The 19,066-nt window shown below is 39.9% G+C and overlaps 1 protein-coding gene across 1 annotated transcript; it reads left to right on the top strand.

Annotated features, from left to right (window-relative positions):
• Positions 1-8,759: 8,759 nt before the first annotated feature.
• cndp1 (carnosine dipeptidase 1) lies at positions 8,760-18,419 on the top strand. Its single transcript, XM_048260848.1, has 12 exons — positions 8,760-9,011; positions 9,121-9,225; positions 14,316-14,459; positions 14,728-14,890; positions 15,275-15,363; positions 15,892-16,089; positions 16,310-16,394; positions 16,591-16,751; positions 16,898-17,062; positions 17,170-17,311; positions 17,853-18,000; positions 18,120-18,419. Exons 1-12 carry the CDS (start codon positions 8,916-8,918, stop codon positions 18,184-18,186), a joined length of 1,563 nt encoding a protein of 520 aa, XP_048116805.1. The 5' UTR covers positions 8,760-8,915; the 3' UTR covers positions 18,187-18,419.
• The last annotated feature ends 647 nt before the right edge of the window (positions 18,420-19,066 follow it).

The following is a 19,066-nucleotide window of genomic DNA, read 5'->3' as shown; positions in this document are numbered from 1 at the left end:
CGCGGTACCCCGGTCTTTCAGTGTCCCAGGAATCATTGACGGAAATTTGGGCATGCGGAAAAAAAAAAGAAAAAAAAAGCTTCGCTGCGCGGCAGTCATAATAAACGTCCATGAAAGACAATGAAATCAACACAATTTATAGACAGAGTAATGGATAAATATTATTAAAGCTAAAAGATTGATAGCATCAACGAGGCCCACCAATCAAAAGTGGCATAATGTATTCCATATAACAGAAAAGAGACTGTACGGAACCATGGTGTAAGTCACTTGTTCTTTCTGAGCCAGATATTGTTACAGAAAGATTTTCTGGTTCAATCCGGATGAACTTGTTTTCTGAACCAGGGATTGGCAGGCACATTTCACTGTGGCAGAAAGATCAGTTGCAAGATCTTTCTCTACTTTTCCCCAGAGACCAAATTATATAAATGTGACATCAGTTTTTCTCAATTGCTAACACAATTTCTAAAACCTTGCTACATTCTCTTACAGTTTTTTCTGATTGGTTAAGCACATTTTTTGTAACTATTGACTACTCTACACACAAATAGGAAAACCATTCACCAAATCAGCAAAACATTGTAGTTCTCTTACAAAAGCTAATACACCTTGCTTAACTCTTCACACCTTCGTAAAAATGTTTTTTTGTATCAAACAGTAACGCAAGCCAACACAATAATAAGCACACAATGTGCCAACTACACACTGATGGTATGAATAAAAAAACACATCTGGCTTTTGCTTTCTCTGTGCACAGGCTATGTCAGTTTGAGGTCATACTTTTGACATAGTTCTGTAAACATATCCAAACTTTGAGTATTGGTGTTTATTTACACACATCAAAACAAACACAAGTTTCGTCTACATCACATGCAATGTCCTCTAGTCCAAGGCACCGGGGAAAATAATATATTCGGGAATGCCGTATCCAGGTCAATATCCCCACATGTAGATTGATTTTTTTTGGCCTGTAAAAGGGCTACATGTATTTCTTACTTTTCTTACCCTTCCTCTTCCCCCTCCTCATCCTCCTCTTGCTCCTCCTTGTCCTCTTCCTCTAACTTCACCTCCTCGTCCTCTCCCTTTCGCTTTTTCACTTCTGCGTCCTCTTCCTCCTCCTCTTCCTCCTACTTCTTCACCTCCACGTCCTCTTCCTAGGCCTCCTCTAATTCTCACTCTTCTTACTCTTCCTGCTCCCTCCATTGTACTCCACACGGACAGCTTACCTGTGGCTTATTTACACTGCTTAGGCTGATTACAAAGTGAACTAATATCCAAAACAGTTTTGTGTGCCAGTGACAGTGTGTCAGACAGTTGGCAAAATAGTGTAAATAACAGGCATACATGTGTATAGTTTTGCTAGGAGTGTGTTGATCATTTGGAAATTGAGTGTAAAGCAGTGAGTTGTGAGTGCTGTGCAGTGGATTGTACCTACAGTTTTGCAAAGTTTGTGTTAGAAAAATGCAAACAGAGTGCAAAGCAGTGTTTGTGTTTTTAGTTTTGCAAACTCAGTGAGTGGTTTTGCTGTACAAATTAATAGTTTTAGAAATTGTGCTATAATCATGGTTAGCGTTTAAGCAGTCAGAAAAAACTGTAATAGTTTTAGAAATTGTGCTATAAGAATCACGGTTAGTGTTTAAGCATTCAGAAAAAACTGTAAAACATTACACAAAACCTCATCTTCAAGCACTATTTACAAAACCTCTAAATCCTCTTGCAAAATCAAACTTTCGCCTCAAAACAGTTTTATCTGTGCTCAAAATCAAACTTTTGCCCCAAAAGTTTTACCTGTGCTCAAAATCAAACTTTCGCCTCTATTTTTTACAGTACTGTACTCTCCCATCTGACAAACTTGTCTTTTGTCTCTGTGATACTTTAATTCTTGTTCTTTGATATGAACCTGCAACCAGTCAAAATCTATTGAGCAGTCAGTAGGCTACTGTAAACAAATGGAAAGCACAATGCTTGGGGCCATAGAATTTGTGCTATATTCACAATATAGAACGGCCTCTCGGGGCTTTTAATAAAGCAGTCATGGACTGGGACCTAACAGTGACCCAGACATGGGCCATCATGCTAACAAAAAAGTTACAGTAAATCCAGGTCAATGCCCACTGGCGACGACATTCACATCTATAAATTTGCTGTCAAGAAATATAACATTTTTCTAAATGTTGGCGTTGACGCACGTCAGACGCCGCCAGTGGCCTTTGCTCTGTTAAAAGTAATGGAGTTCTAAACTGTGGCGTTACTCGATGCACATCAGACTCTGCCAGTGGGAACTGGCCTTAAGAGTAAGGCCTACTACTATGTGGCATGATCAGCTGGTCTCTTTTACACCCCCCTTGAAGTGTGGTGAAATGACTGGAATAAAACAGGTCCTTTATGCTCAGCTGAAATGTAACTGCTTTGACCTGGCTGACCTGAGCTGACATACTGTAGCTGTTGAGTGAAACATCTGTGGTGCTGTTGTTCCTCCTGACCTAGTTTTGCATTGTACACAGCGTACAAAAGTGACAGTTGATGCTCATCACCCACGGTGGTGGTTCATTTTCCTTTCCAGTATGAGCATCACTGTCTCTTTTTTGGGGTCAGTCTCAACCCTGTTCTTTCATTGGGCTTCCGTCTTCTGTGGTCTTCTGCGGTTTTGTGATGTATTTGTGATGTCTAAGTTCTCTTACTATGTCCTGAGGTTTATGATTTTTGTTGCTGATTAAACCTAAATCTAACTAAATCCCCAAAACTAAATTACAAATTTCATAACATCCAATACTTGGAAGTTGGAAAAGTGAAATGACACCAACACAAACCACCTTGAGGGTTTCTGAAAGGTCAACTGAAAAGGTCATTCATGTAGGCATTGTGGAAATAATATCTTTACCTTTCCACATCTTTTAGCTTTGTGCTTTTTTACCCCATCTTGTTTAGAATGATTATCTTAGCCTCTATTACTGTGCTGATGGGATATAATTTTGTGGTAACGTGGCTTGAGGTGGTCTTTTTCAAAGACAAAAATACTTCACTTATTTCAGTGTTATCGTCCTTGTCATTGGTGGCTGGGATCTGGTCAAATGTTTTGCCACTGAGCAGCTTGATATCAATATTTGTGCTACAACTAATACTGACTACATTTCAAGTTGAAATGTTTCCTCCTTAGTAGCACATTCCAAATGAGCATTGCTTTCTCACAGTTTTACGTAACTGATCTAGCAAAAAAAAAAAAATTAAGACCAGACCATTCTTGATTTTGAGCTATAAAAACTGATACAGCACATCTGCAAAGGACAGGAAGACAAAGACAATGAGACTGACATGGGCAGGGAGTGTAAGAGAGAGAGAGAGAGCAAGAGAGAGAGAGGCAACATGTCTGCAGGATAAGGGCAAAGGTATGCAGGCCAGTTTGAGATTTGTGTTGCTCAGCACATTGGCTGAAAACCTGGCTCTCAACCAGCATGTGGATCCAAATGAAGTTCGCTGACTTTGACCATGCCATCCTGCACCACAGCAAAAAGCTTTGTGCAGGAGCTCACACTGTGGTAGCGTGTCCTACGTGATGGGCTCAGATGTCATGGCTGATGTTGAAAAAACAATAACGTCTGAGGTTTTTACATAGGGAGTTCCTATGAATTCAGTACCAAGCTGTAAAACTCCCTCTATACCAATGTACATGTCAACAACAACCCACAGGATTTTTTTTTCTCTGAAAGGAACTCTGAACTGGTCTATGTACAGTACTTGCCTGCAGCTCTTCAGCATGCAATATTATTTATAGGGTTGAATGCCCTCACATTTACAGGTTTGAGTTTTTCTCGGCCTAAACTCAATGGTTTGTGATTCAAAACAAGTTCTTATATGGTGTGTCATAGGCAATATTTGTTTTGGATTCCACTGCAGCGATTTCAGGGTTTTGAGGATAAACATTTTCACCTTCAAAAGACTCTGCTGCTATGGGTTGTTGATACAATCAGTAAAACGGGATATTTATTATTAATAATAATAATAATAATAATAATAATAATAAATAAAAAATGTATAGCACTTTTCAAGACACTCAAAGATGCTTTACAGTTTTCACATAGGTACATGACAAGCAAACACGGTAAATGGACAAGGTTATATAAACAGAGAAAAAACATAGATACATGGACAAAGCAGAAGACAAACACTAGCGAAATGGGCAATGGAAAGAGACGAGCTGGGAAAGTCAATTAACAGGAAAAGGCAGGTTTGAGTTTTTAGAGGTGAGTTTTCAGGGCCTGTTTGAAGGATGGTAGGGTGTTTGACTGTTTGATGCGGTTGGGGTCGCATTCCAGGGGGAGGGTGCAGCAGCTGAGAAGGCCTCGTCACCTCAGGTCCGGAGCTTGGTCCTGATGGTCTGGAGCGTGATTGAATCAACGGACTTGAGGCAGTGGGTGGGAGTGTGGTGAATGAGGAGGTCGGAGAGGTATGGAGGGACAAGGTTATTGTATTAATGTGAGTGTCCGAGCGGATGGAGACTCAGGCAACGAAACTCAAGCTGAAGTAATTATTTTTATTATGACCGCCGCGCAGCGAAGCGGTGGTCATATAGGTTTAGTCAGATTTTTTTTCCCTTTCTTTTTCACATGGCCAAAACTGAAAGACCGGGGTACACGAAACTTGGTGGGCATGTAACCCCACATGGATAGCATGGAACCATCGTTTTTTGTTTTTATCTGTAGCCCCCCCACTGGACTGGACCCCCCGAAAGGAGGGTAGGGCAGACACAGTTTTCTGTGAATATCACGGGAACCGTAGGGTTTAGAAGGACCACCTTTTTTTTGTATGTTGATCTCAAAGGGCCATGTCAACCCATTCCATAACCACTCATTTCATGTATAGCGCCACCTAGTTAAACACAAAAAAGTAAAAATGAGGTGTTGTAATCGCAGGTATCTGTGACCTAACAAAGTCAAAACTGCACGAAATTGGAAGTGTAGGATCATTATGACACCCTCTGAATGCACGCCAAGTTTTGTGGAATTCCGTTCATGGGGGGCCACACAATAAATTAATTTATGTTAATTTCCCTCACGGGATCAAAAGAGTATATAAAACTATATACCAACTGGCCTGTAGGTGGCCGGAGACAGTTTTCTGTGAATATCTCGAGAAGGAGTAGGAGGACCACCTTTTTTTTTGGATGTTGGTCTTAAGGGGCCATGTCAACCCATCCCATTACCACTTTTTTCATGTATAGCGCCACCTAGTTAAAAATGAAAAAGCAAAAAATTAGGTGTTTTCATCACAATATCTCTGGCTGACATGGTCAAAACTGCATGAAATTGAAAGTGTAGGATCATTATGACACCCTCCGAACTTTAGTTCATGGGGGGCCTTACAATAAAATAATTTATGTGTACATTTAGTGACCGTACACCAACGTACTATTTCTGTGAATATCTTGAGAACCGTAGGGCCTAGGATGACCAATTTGTTCTTATGTTTGCCTCCAGGGGTCATGTTAACCCATTCCATATGCACACATGTGCATAAACAGATACACACGCACACACATACATTCACAGTAATCATATGTATGACACATACGTCATACACAGTAGACATATGTACGCATGCATGCACATGCACACACACAGGCACATACACACACACACACACCCATACACATAAACATAAACATGTACACGCAGACAAGAAATTCAAGAATTTCTCAGAATTATGAACAGGCAAGATGGGGGTGGGGTTGTATAAAATGAATTTTACATGTGAAATCTATTAACTAATCATGTTTTGGTACTTGTTGTCTAGCAGATACCAGTGAGAATTGAGTGTGCATAATGCAATTTAGTGAGACAGTAAGAATCATATATGCCTTTCAGCGTGATTTATTTTTGTGGAAAAAATGTGCTGGACTGGGCGGCGGTCATATTTTGTACCGCTCTGCGGTACATCTAGTTTTTTTATTACTTTTAAGCTGCCGGCAGGTTTACATATCAGACAATACAGAAAACAATAAACAAGACAAAAAACACTGATCCCACTAATATGTAAATGTGCGCACATGAAACCCCTGCAATGTTAAGTGAGAAGGTCTTAGTGTGGCAAGTCAGGGAGTCTGGGTGAAATATTTGAATAATTTCAGGATTTCACAGCATTTGCATGTTGAATAACTTTGGACATGCTGATGTACAGTGAGTAGGCCTAATATGAAATTCCTCACAATGGGAAGCACTAAGCTTGAAAAAAATTGCCATTGAAAATGAGGCTGTGGCTAGGATATTCTTGGTTGGTATGTAGGGCCCTAGGAGGTTATAAGGCCTACAATTATTAGAAGTAGCAAACTGAAACAAAACAATCTGAACATTTCTGACTGACAGACAGAGTTGATATAGTTGTTTAAACAATGTCATTCATCCTCAAAAACAATGGCAAAGCTGGTTTACACCATTACACCATAGACTTCTGTTGTGCAAATTTCAGTAACTGTGGTGCATTTAGCATTGTAGGGTGCTAAAATTAAGTTTATCTGTTTAAAGTCCAACTTGTGCTTGCAAAAAAGAAGGGATTAGCTGCTGAGTCAATGGTGCAGTTGCCAAAAGATTTAAAGGGACACTACAAAGGAACTGCTAGAAGATATACAGTAATGGCATATGTTGGAAAGTGCAGATACTGAGACTAAATGCCTTAAATCTGTTTATCAGTATTTTTTTTATTTACAGTTTCACTGAGAGCACCTGATTTGAGTTTTATAACAAAACATTAATATTTATAGCGTTCACAGATTAGGTCAGTGACAGTGACACAGGTCAAGGACAGATCTAACATCTAACAGATCTAACTGAATATTTTTACAGTTTTTTCTGATGGCTTATGTAAGCACATTTTTTGTAACTATGGCTATTTTTGCAAAACTCTACACACAAATAGGAAAACCTTTCATCAAATCAGCAAAACATTGTAGTTCTCTTGCAAAAGCTAACACACCTTGCTTACAGTAAGCATTCAGAAAAAACTGTAATATATATAGGCTGCAAAAGCTGATCATTTGTGGAGTGGTACACAGCTCCATCCTGTGGTGACAAAGAATTCAGCAGAATGGTAGAAAAAAGAGGGCATTACCTCTTTTCTTTCGTCTATAAAAGTAGTTATCTGTATCTAACAAGTTGACATATACAACTAATTATAAAACATAAACATATATGTGCAAAGTTCCTGAAAACACTAGTCTAGATGCACGTATAGCACAGACCACAAGAAACCCACTGATCAGGCGTTCTCACTAGGCTCTTTTACAGTAATATGATCACTTAAACTATAGATAACTTTATTGGGCTGCTGACTGCTGCTGATAAAACATCTTGTGTTGTTAATTAGTAACCACCAAACTGACCCACTTCTGCTTATTCTGCTCAGTATAGTTTTTGGATAAGCCAGGAGAAGGCATTTGGCAAGGTATCAAACAAACACTATCATTGTTGTCCACATGACTTACTGCAGATTCTCCTAGAGGTTTGATTGTAATTGATTGCACTGAGTGCCTTTTGTGTCCATGAGATACTGGTAAGCGTCCAAATGCCATGAATTCACTGTTGGCTGTGCTTCAGCATCAACCTGGGAATGACCTGCATTTAGTTTTTTTTTTTTTGTTATACAGTAAGTCCTATTGAGAAGTAATAAGAATGCTTGAGAAACCTGCATGGGAAATGTAATGCATTGGCTGTAGCCTACATAATAATAATAATAATAATAATAATAATAATAATAATAAGCTTTATTTGTATAGCACCTTTCATACACATAATGCAGCTCAAAGTGCTTTACATTTGGAGCATAACACAATAATAGAGAAGAGTCAGTCATTATCAAGAACATGTTACACAATAGAGAAGAATCAGTTATTCAAAAATCATGCCTCATGTCTGAGCTCTATGCATAAGGTTGGCAACTCTCTGCACTTTGTCTATTGGACATAAAAAAAGTTGTAAATTGCATTTTTCATGACCTGTGGAGAAAGTTGCGGTGAAGTGTTAAACACTATGTTTTGAAAGACTCTGTGCTGTGTTTAAGAGGATTCTTCAATGCCTGGTAATTAATCCTACACTTCACCCTCCCCTCCATACCCTGATGGAAATTGTCCTCAATGGAAAAATTCCCAGTCCTCTTTGAATTACTTGCCTCCAAGGCAGAAAGAACATTGTTACCTTCAGTACAGAGTAGACCATGGTGCTTTCACTGCACTGACAGTTTCACAATGGCTTAGGCTACTGTCAAACAAAGGCCAAGTTGATTACATTGAAGCATGTGGGGTTTCAAACGTCCAACTGAGAGACAGAGGGGACTCTAAAGAACAGGAAGTATTTTTTGCTCGTTTGAAAAGACACATAATGGTTGAACAACCCCGTCAGACTAATGGTATTAACGAGGCTACTGTTTTCATACTTTCTTACACGCATTGCTCTCGGTGTTATTCAACAAGGTGAGCGAAACTAAAGCCCTCATAAAACAATCACTATGTCATATCACAATCACCATAGCAGCAGTCAAAAACGCCATTGCCTGTTGACATCACCACCAGACCTGACTATATATGTATTTATAGTTATACCTACCTGTGCCAGAGCAGAAAATTGTAAAAAAAAAAAAAAAAAAAAACAGGCCCATAGGCTAATCAAATGGAGTTTGGGAATATAGCCTATCCACAGTAAAACAAGCAGTCGATTGCGCATGTCATATAAGCACGCCATAGGCCTATCTTTAATTTATGCAAAAACTAACGATCTGCTTCCACAGCAGAAACTTGGCGTGTGGCATGTTTGACCATGTCGAAACGCAGCGTGTGTTTATTGTTCGCTTGCACTGTTGTTTCTATCCAGGAGAAAATTGAGTGTGGCAGCTTAGTTGGCTGATTTCCAAGAAACTTTCATTAAGTGGTGATGATGACCCTCCAGGAGGTCTTCTGGGTCCACAAACCAAAGTATATAACACGCGCGACCGTGAGACAGCTCGACCATCAACTTTCCCCAAACAAGGTCAGACCGCTTGCTAGCCATTACTAAACGACTGTATTATTGCAAGTGTATTAAGAGTAATCATATCGTATATGTATAGTCATCTTTATCACTCTGTTTTTTCCAACAGATGTTTGTCGTTACTTTACTCGCGGTAATACCTGCGATAATAAACGCTCATCCATTTGATGAACTACACCAATATGTGGATGATCATGTGGAGGATTATGTAGAGGTAAGTTTTTGCCCAGGTCTAAGGGACAATCATGGTAAACTCTTCATTGTTCATTATTATTTATTTTGAATCCACAACCAGAAATATGAGCTGGCTAGCCTATTGCAAATGCCTAATTTAGAGACGTGTTTTTCATTTTTGCTCCAGAGGTTAGCCTCTGTAATATTGCAGTTGTTCCATAGTGAGTTGTATATTATGTTTTTAAATGCCTTAGGGATTGGTAAATTGGATGTTCCCCCTGTTACATTTGGCTTGTTTTGACACACAAGTTGTGAGCAGAAATGCATAGCTTAATTTATTTCTTTGTTCTTCAGTCAAGGTTTAGTCCTTATCACACCTTTGCTTAATTAACTATTCAGCAATAGTAGGCTATTAAGCGAGCTGTTTGTCCTATGCAACTGATATGCACAGTCCTGTAAAGTAAAGCAATCAAAGTGTCTCAGACATACGATATTTCGATACGATGCCATACGATATCAGACTTTCGATACGTGCCATAAGATGCACAATGTTGCTAACGTTAACCGCTTTCACACACACACAAACGAAATAAAATACACGATGGTAAATATAACATTCAATACCAAAACACTATTATTTACATGATTACTCCTGAAATAACTGCTATTAACTGCACATTCACTATATAAAAATCACTGTTTGGAGGAAAAGGTTCGTGTGCTGTCGTCGATTGGAAGTTCAAATGGCAAAATTGCTCTGGTTTTGCCTATATTATTCAGTGAGGCGTGGTGGTTTATGGGATGAGTAGTTCCTTCGCTCGGAAGGAAGTCTTGTACCTTTGACTTTTTTTGGACTTTCTCTTCGTTTTTTCACTCGAAATGATATGTTGTATGCTTATGAGTTACGGCGTAGCTGATTAGCCTAAGACATGCTCTAAAACTCTTTAGATACGGATTTTTCCAAAACGTCAATGGGAGAAATGAATGGGAAATTTACTTCCTGAAACCAATCTCTCTCGGAGGAGGGGCGGGACTGTGATGCTCTATTACAATCAATATGGGCTCAGTGATGTGTAAGAAGAGGTGTTTCAAAACACAATATCAAAGAGATATTGAATTTCCATTTGAGGCATTACAAAACACCGTTCTCACACAAGTTCAGGTGGTGTTTAGGCTAGGAGGTGTTTAAACTAGCACTCATAAGTCCATTTGACAATTTAAGGCATTAAGCACAAGCTCAAAACATAGCAAAAATCATAGCACTGTCTGATGTCCTTAAATGCCCTTTTGAAGTGTGCAACATATTAGCACCCTAAATTGACACATTAAACATTCACTGGTTCACTGTGATTTTTCTGATTTACTTGAGATGTTAAGAAATTTAGTTTGACTTATTCCACCTCACAACCACTAGCCTAGAAATCTAGACGCACCCTTGCAAATTACATTTGCTGCCAGGGCTAGTCTAGCAACTCTCCATTGGCTTGTGAGCTCGAAAAATGAAACTTCTATCAGGCCAATCAAATCGTGTATAGAGTCGTTAGGCGGGCTTAACATAATGATTGATGGCAGAGTTGCAACGGTTTGGCTTGAATTCCCTGCTACTTAGAAGGACTCTTCTCATCCTAACAATGGATTATTCCTACCGCTGAAATCAAGAAGATGCCTATGTAGTCACAAAGCCAGAACTGAGAGACTCAGGAGAAGTTTTTTATCCCCAGGCCATCCGAACTCTGAACTCACACTTATACTGCACTCTCAAACATTTTTGAACTCACACTCATTCACTCAGCACTCATGGACCCCCACACACACACACACCTACAAGACTTTTAGCACTTTTACATCCCTCTCCCTTTTTTATTTATTTTCTTATTTCATCACACGTCAAAAACACACACACACACACACACACAAAACACACACACACACACACACATATCTGACTTTCTCCAACTTTTTGCACATCTCCATAGAACTTTTTATTTATTTTTTTTTATTTCTCCTCCATCTACCCATGTCCTTGATTGCCTAGCCTTCTGCCAGCCCCCACCCCCATCCCCAACACACACACCTTACATCATCACTGTCATCACTTCACATACATACAGCACACTGCTTGCTACAGTAAGCCTCCTCTACATACTTGCTGCACACTGCCCCCTACATACACAGCACATTGTCTTCAGGATCTTCTCCAACACACATCCTCTACACACTTACAGCACACTGCCCCCACCTACACACTACACACACACACACACACACAGTCACTGCTCCACTCCCCTCCCGCCCACACACACATCTTCACGGTCATCACTCACATACATCATACATACAGTACTCTGCTTGCAATAGTAAGTCCCTGAACCCCCCCCCCCCTACATACACAGCACATTATTTCATCAGGAAGCTTCTCCAACACACATCCCCAACATACTTACAGCACACTGCCCCCCCCCAATACACAGCACATTGTCTCATGAGGAAGCTTCCCCAACACACATATTGCACACTGCCCTCTCCCCACATACACAGCACACTATCCCATCTCCCCTGTCATCCCCCAACACACACACCAAGACCCTGGCAGTTGGGTTAGCCCCTTGAGCCGTGGATCTGCCCAAGGTTTCTTCCTTGGTAAGGGAGTTTTTCCTTGCCCCTGTTGCTCTTGGGTGCTCCTTGTTGGTGCCCCCCACCCAATCCCAATCCTCCCCTTTTTTTTTTATGCAGCCCTTGCCACTTAATCTACTAAACCCCTCTTCTACTGCACTCTTGCCCCCCATTAATGCACAAATAGGCTGACACCAGACATAATTTCACTGCATTTCTTACTTCCAGTAACTATATGCATATGACAATAAACTTCCTTGTATCCTTGTACTTGAAAACAAACTAAATGTACCGCAGAGCGGTACAAAATATGACCGCCGCCCAGTGCAGCACATTTTTTCCACAAAAATAAATCACGCTGAAAGGCCTATATGATTCTAACTGTCTCACTAAATTGCATTAGCCACACTCAATTCTAAATTCTCAATTCTAGGCTAACAAGTACCAAAACATAATTAGTTCATAGATTCCACATGTAAAATTCATTTTATACAACCCCACCCCCATCTTGGCTGTTCATAATTCTGAGAAATTCTTGAATTGTGTGCGTGTACACGTTTATGTTTATGTGTGTGTGTGTGTGTGTGTGTGTGTGTGTGCTTGTGTGTTTGCCTGCGTATGTGTGTTTGTGCATGCATGCATACAAATGTCTACTGTGTTAGTATGTGTCATACGTATGATTACTGTGAATGTATGTGTGCGTGTGTATCTGTTTATGCACATGTGTGCACATGGAATGGGTTAACATGACCCCTGGAGGCAAACATACCGAAAAAATTGGTCATCCTAGGCCCTACGGTTCTCAAGATATTCACAGAAAACTGTGTCTGCCCTACCCTCCTTTCGGGGGGTCCAGTCCAGTGGGGGGGCTACAGATCAAAACGAAAAACGACATAAAAAAGACATACATAAAAAAGGTTGACCTCCTAGGCCCTACGGTTCTCGAGATATTCACAGAAAACTGTCTCCGGCCACCTACAGGCCAGTTCGAAAAAACGACATAAAAAGACATACATAAAAGGTTGACCTCCTAGGCCCTACGGTTCTCGAGATATTCACAGAAAACTGTCTCCGGCCACCTACAGGCCAGTTGGTGTATAGTAACATAAATAAATTTATTGTGTGGCCCCCCATGAACGGAATTCCACGAAACTTGGCGTGCATACAGTGGGTGTCATAATGATCCTACACTTCCAATTTCGTGCAGTTTTGACTGTTAGGTCACAGATACCTGCGATTACAACACCTCATTTTTACTTTTTTGTGTTTAACTAGGTGGCGCTATACATGAAATGAGTGGTTATGGAATGGGTTGACATGGCCCCTTGAGATCAACATACAAAAAAAAAAATGGTCCTCCTAAACCCTACGGTTCTCGAGATATTCACAGAAAACTGTGTCTGCCCTACCCTCCTTTTCGGGGGTCCAGTCCAGTGGGGGCTACAGATCAAAACGAAAAACGATGGTTCCATGCTATCCATGTGGGGTTACATGCCCACCAAGTTTCATCTACCCCGGTCTTTCAGTGTCCCGGGAATCATTGACGGAAATTTGGACATGCGAAAAAGAAAAAAAAAAAGAAAAATCTGACTAAACCTATATGACTGCCGCTTCGCTGCACGGCGGTCATAATAAGATAATGTTGCTGTTGGCGAACAGTGTGACACGAGTTAAGCTTTTATTAAGTTGGCAAAAGTTTGAACTAGCCAACTAGCGCCGCTGGTGGGAAACGCATGGGACTCATAGCGCTGTCCTATTGCGTGCAGAGGGAATTTGAAAGACAACCGATTATTCCGCCCCTCGGACTGAGCACTGCTAACGGTGAGTGCCCAGACCCTACATTTTAATGTTGGTCTGGCTCGTCAGGCTACACAACCACCATTCCATTATAACACTTTAGCGTTATCATAATCCATCAATGACGAGACCATCAAATATGTTCCAGATCAACGTCAATACATGTTTGAAGAATCGTTTGATATTTAATTTGAGTGAAATATCTCTAGATACTTTTGAATTTGAACTATAGTCATGAACTTTTACAGTATTTCAACATTAATTATAAAAAATAAATAATAATAATAATTAAATAATAATAATAATGATATTAATTTAGGCTACCTCTCGTGGCCCACCATCAATACTGTGATGGCCCACACTTTGGGAAACACTGCAATAGGCAGTGTGCGGCCTTGTATAAAATGACAATAGTTTTCCTATAGGTCACTTACTGGATCTGCACCTTGCTATCTTAATTCCATGATCCAGCTCTATGTCCCCTCTTGCCAACTGCAGTCCTCTGCTATGTTGGCCTTCCATCAACACTGGAGGTCACAGTTAAGACTCTTTTCTTCTGTGGTTCCTCATTGGTGGAGTGATTTATGTTTATTGATGTCATTGTAAGTCACTATGGGCAAAATGCTTAGAAGCATAAACATTGTATTTATCAGCTATTTGAATGGAAGCTTTATAACAAAGGGTATGCTTCCAAAAACAATATGCTCTCTGTTGCAACAGGCTTTGAGGCAGTGGGTGGCGGTGGAGAGTGACTCCAGTGATGTCACCAAGAGGCCGGACCTACACCGCATGATGGACATGACTGCAGAGAAGTTAAAAGGCATGGGGGCGGAGGTGGAAATGGTGGACATTGGAACACAAGAGGTCAGATGATAAAATGAATGCTGCACGCCACACCATTCTGTTGCAGTGACTGAGTTTGAGAGAGGTTAATAAGTGCCAACATCACTGGACTGTGTGACTTCTTATACTCTAAACTTGACTCCATACCATAGCCTTTAGACTGTACAATCAGTAGGCTATCAAAACCTTATCTTATTTGATCCTAATAATAACCATCATTACAAATTTGCACAAGATTGAAAACATATATAAGCATATGATGCTAATCATTTTATCATGTCGCCATCAGCTTCCTGATGGCACAACCCTCCCTCTCCCGAAAGTGGTCACTGCCCAAATCGGTAACGATTCCAATAAACACACAGTGTGCATTTATGGACATGTGGATGTCCAACCAGCTAAGAAGGAGGATGGGTGGGCCACTGATCCTTATAACCTGACTGACATCGATGGTAAGTGTCCTTTATCCCTTTGGGTCACTGGGACAAAATGTGACTACCATTAAAGGTTTCATTCCTTAAATCTGAGAAATCTTGGCTTGTGTGCAAATATGTGTTTTAATATTTGACACACGCCTAAACCAAAGCCTTTGCTGCCATCATGTGGTCTTAATGATTTTATTCTTTATCCATTATATGATGGATTTTTAAATATGGAAAATATAGAGGAAGAACAACAGATCTACATTATTTAGGCTTACTCATTAACAAACTTGCAGATCAGGTTGCAGATATGATAACCAAGCTTGTTGCTGATTCACTGATAGTATTTGACATTGTGCAAAACAAAAAAAAAATGTTTAGTGACTGCTAACATTGTGTATGTTCATCCTATAGGGAACCTTTATGGTAGAGGAGCATCTGACAATAAGGCTCCAGTCCTAGCTTGGATACACGCAGTAGAGGCCTACCAGGCTCTGAATTTGGTGGGTGAAAGGAAAATAAAACAACATTTTTTATGCACTATCAAATATCACAAGTTCATTTTCCCAGGATGTTGCTCTCAGCCAGTGCGATCCATTTTACTTGTTATTTGGGATTACAGATTGAGAAAGTTAAATCCCTCATGAGAACCAAATTCAATTTAATCAGTACAAATGGCTCACAATCCAGTGGATTAAGCTATTTAACTGAACAGACATTTACACAAAATACTAGAAACACTTGTTATCTAAACATAGCCTACTATCAACAAGTTATTATCCAAACATCCAAACTATACCATATTTATAAATCTGTTATGGCACAGATGTCTGTCTGTCAATTTTAGAGAGGGACTGCTCTTGTTGTTTTGGAGGTATTTTGTTGGTTTCATTTAGAATTCCATTGCAGGCCTGTGGTAATCTGTATTTAGACACTGCTAAGAACCTTAATGGACAAATATTCAGATCATTCTACATAAAATAACTTTGAGAGAGGTATGTGATCTCACTCTGTGTTCACACCCACACTAGGACCTGCCAGTAAATGTCAAGTTCATCATTGAGGGGATGGAGGAGACTGGCTCCAATGGTCTGGACTCAATGATAGTGGCAAAGCGGGACACATTCTTCTCCGATGTGGATTACATCATCATTTCAGACTGTGGTTGGCTGAGCCGGAGGCCAGCGCTTACCTATGGTACCCGAGGAAACTGTTACTTCTTTGCAGAGGTAAGAATGACTGATGTTATGAACTAAATCTTGGGCCATTTGAATGTGCAGCAATTATAATGCAGCAAAGGATTTGACTGACACTTAGACAATAAATGTGTTGTCTCATAATATAAAATGTTTATGTTACAGTAAAATATACTGCCGTATGTGGTTGGTTGAGAGGAGTAAAAATGATTGATAGATTTGTTTCTAACCTCTGCGCCTGCTGGCCCAACAGGTAGAAGGACCTAAGCAGGACTTACACTCTGGGGTTTATGGGGGCACTGTGATCGAACCCATGACAGACCTAATTGGCATCTTAGGTGAGTATTATTCACTTACTTACACTTACAATTATTTTATATGGAAAAAAATGCTGTCTTGGGTGTTATTTTCCTCTTCCGTTTAACTTGAGTTCAGGCTGAACAGCCTCAACATGTTTTTTTTTGTAAGTTTATATTTAGACACAGATTTTTCCTGGTAGGCCTAACATACCATGCATTATATTCTGTCTCTCAGACTCTTTAATCAGCCCCAGTGGAAAGATCCTTGTTCCTGGGATCAGAGAGGCTGTGGCTCCCTTCTCCGATGAGGAATGGAAAATGTATCAGGACATTGAGTTTGACGTGGATACCTATAAGTCTAAGATTGGGATCGATCAACTTATGTACAACAACAAAGTAAGACTATCACTAAAGACTGCTATTTTAACCACAGTGTCATGCAAGATTATTTGGAAAAAGCTCAACTTTAGACATTGGGCTGAACAAGTAGAAACACTTTTGTCTGTGTAGTAAATATACATTATATTTTATAACCCTCTTAGGTGGACTTGCTGGCTCATCGATGGCGCCATCCCACCGTATCCATACACGGCATAGAGGGTGCCTTCTCTGCTTCTGGCTCAAAGACAGTCATTCCTGCAAAGGTCATTGGCAAATTCTCCATCCGACAGGTCCCTGATATGGACCCCGCCATGGTCAAAAAGCAGGTACACATGATATCACTACTGTCGGTGGCTTTTTGAAATGTTACAGAACAAAAAGTCCTGGTTAGTGTGGATACGTCACAACCATGTGACACACTTATCTGTTTTAGGTGACAGACTACTTGCACTCAGTGTTTACAAAACGGAAGAGTCCCAACAAGTTAACAGTGACAATGATCATTGGGGCCAAACCCTGGTTGGCGGACACCAAGCATCCTCTGTATGAGGCAGGAATCGCTGCTGTAAAGAGAGGTAACCAGATTTGATTCATTATTCTAAAATGGATAGTTCCAGTCCTTGATTATGATTGGCTGAATCGCGTTCGATGCTGTCGTAAAATCCAACACAAACATACACCTTGACCGCATTTTGTTGTATAGTACTGCGCTACCACAACTCAATACAAAAGTTAGAATACTGTAGCTGCGTCTTCACGTTGCTTGGCAACCATTCAGATAGAGGGATTCTTATTTTTTTCACTCTGCTGTCACTAGCTGTTCTAAAATCAGTGGAACCTATATGGCCTCTCGGGGCTTATTGCTTAATCATATTGTAATCTGGCAGTGTTCCTGCTATCCACAATGTGTTGGAGAAAAATGGGATGGTAAAAGTTCATCAACATGTTACACTTTGTCACATTAGAACTGATTTTATCAGAACTAGGCCTACTACAATCTACAGTACATGCAGGTCTCAGATCATAAACTTGCATCCATTTAACATTATTTACCTTTGGTTAGAATTTTTATTGCAAGAGGAGTAATAGCACAATACTTGTGCATGCACTGCACAGTTTTTCAGGTGGAGCCAGATCTGATTCGTGAGGGAGGCACAATTCCAATTGCTCGGACTTTCCAAGATGTGACAAAGAAGAACATCATTATGCTTCCCATTGGAGGCTTTGATGACGGACTTCATTCCCAGAATGAGAAAATGAGCAGGTAACTCAGTATCTTGTCACTTACTTCAGTCAATTTAGGCTTTATCTTCAGTCGCCATCATGTAAAATGTTTGTAACCATCAGTTGTACCCTCAATTATTGCAAATGTATGTTTTACAGGTACAACTACATTGAAGGGACAAAGCTGTTCATCTCCTATCTTCATGAAGTAGCTGAAATCAAGTAGTAAACATGTGTTGAATGAAGTCTTATATTCTTAAATACTGCCTAACATTATTCGCACTAATAAGCATGATATGGTCAACAGCTTTTATTAAGAGGCATCATTTTTACTGGATTGTTTGTGTCAGTAGGTATCTAACTGATCAACGGAGCAGCATTTATCTATGTATGTTTTTTTCCTGTTGATAATGTATATAGATACAACTGCCTCATAAATAAAGATGTTCTGAAAGACTGGTTACTTTCCCAGATATCGGTCATTAGTAAACACATTACTCAGTGATGTTAGCAAATATTTTATTTCTGTTGTTCATATCAGTCTTTATGATTACACAAGTGGTTCCCACTACACACAGTCAACATATCTTGGTCTGATATTACACCAGCATTAAAAAATGCTTCTAAGAGGATTTGCTTTTTTGGATTGTGTGCTGTGCACTGACAAATAAAGGTGCAACAGCATGCCCTGAAATGATCATTTAAAAAGATTATGTCTGGGCAACTTCACAGTATAAGGTCATTTGTGCATAATGAATTAGTCTTAAGCAGGAGTCAGTGTGAATCCTTCTTTCAATGTATACAGATTTGTAATACATATGTTGTATTGTGTAAAATGTTATAAAACTTTACAAAAAATATCATCAACCTTCAGTTCCCTTAACAAGTACATCTGCATACAAATGACTAATGACCTTAATGAAAAATGAGCGGGTAGGGGGATTGCTACAATCTATGTCAAATACCTCTAACTGAGATGAATTAACCATAATTATGGGAAGGGTAAACAATGTCCTCGACACCCTTGTTCCATTTATCACCCCAAAGACCTGTCCAGATGTCAATTAAAATGCACTTGTGAAATGCGTCTTTGAGTGGGCCAAACT

Source organism: Alosa alosa, chromosome 13 (assembly GCF_017589495.1).
Source record: "Alosa alosa isolate M-15738 ecotype Scorff River chromosome 13, AALO_Geno_1.1, whole genome shotgun sequence".
NCBI lineage: Eukaryota > Metazoa > Chordata > Actinopteri > Clupeiformes > Clupeidae > Alosa > Alosa alosa.
Note: the sequence above shows the minus strand (reverse complement) of the source record. Positions and strands in the feature narration are given on the sequence as shown.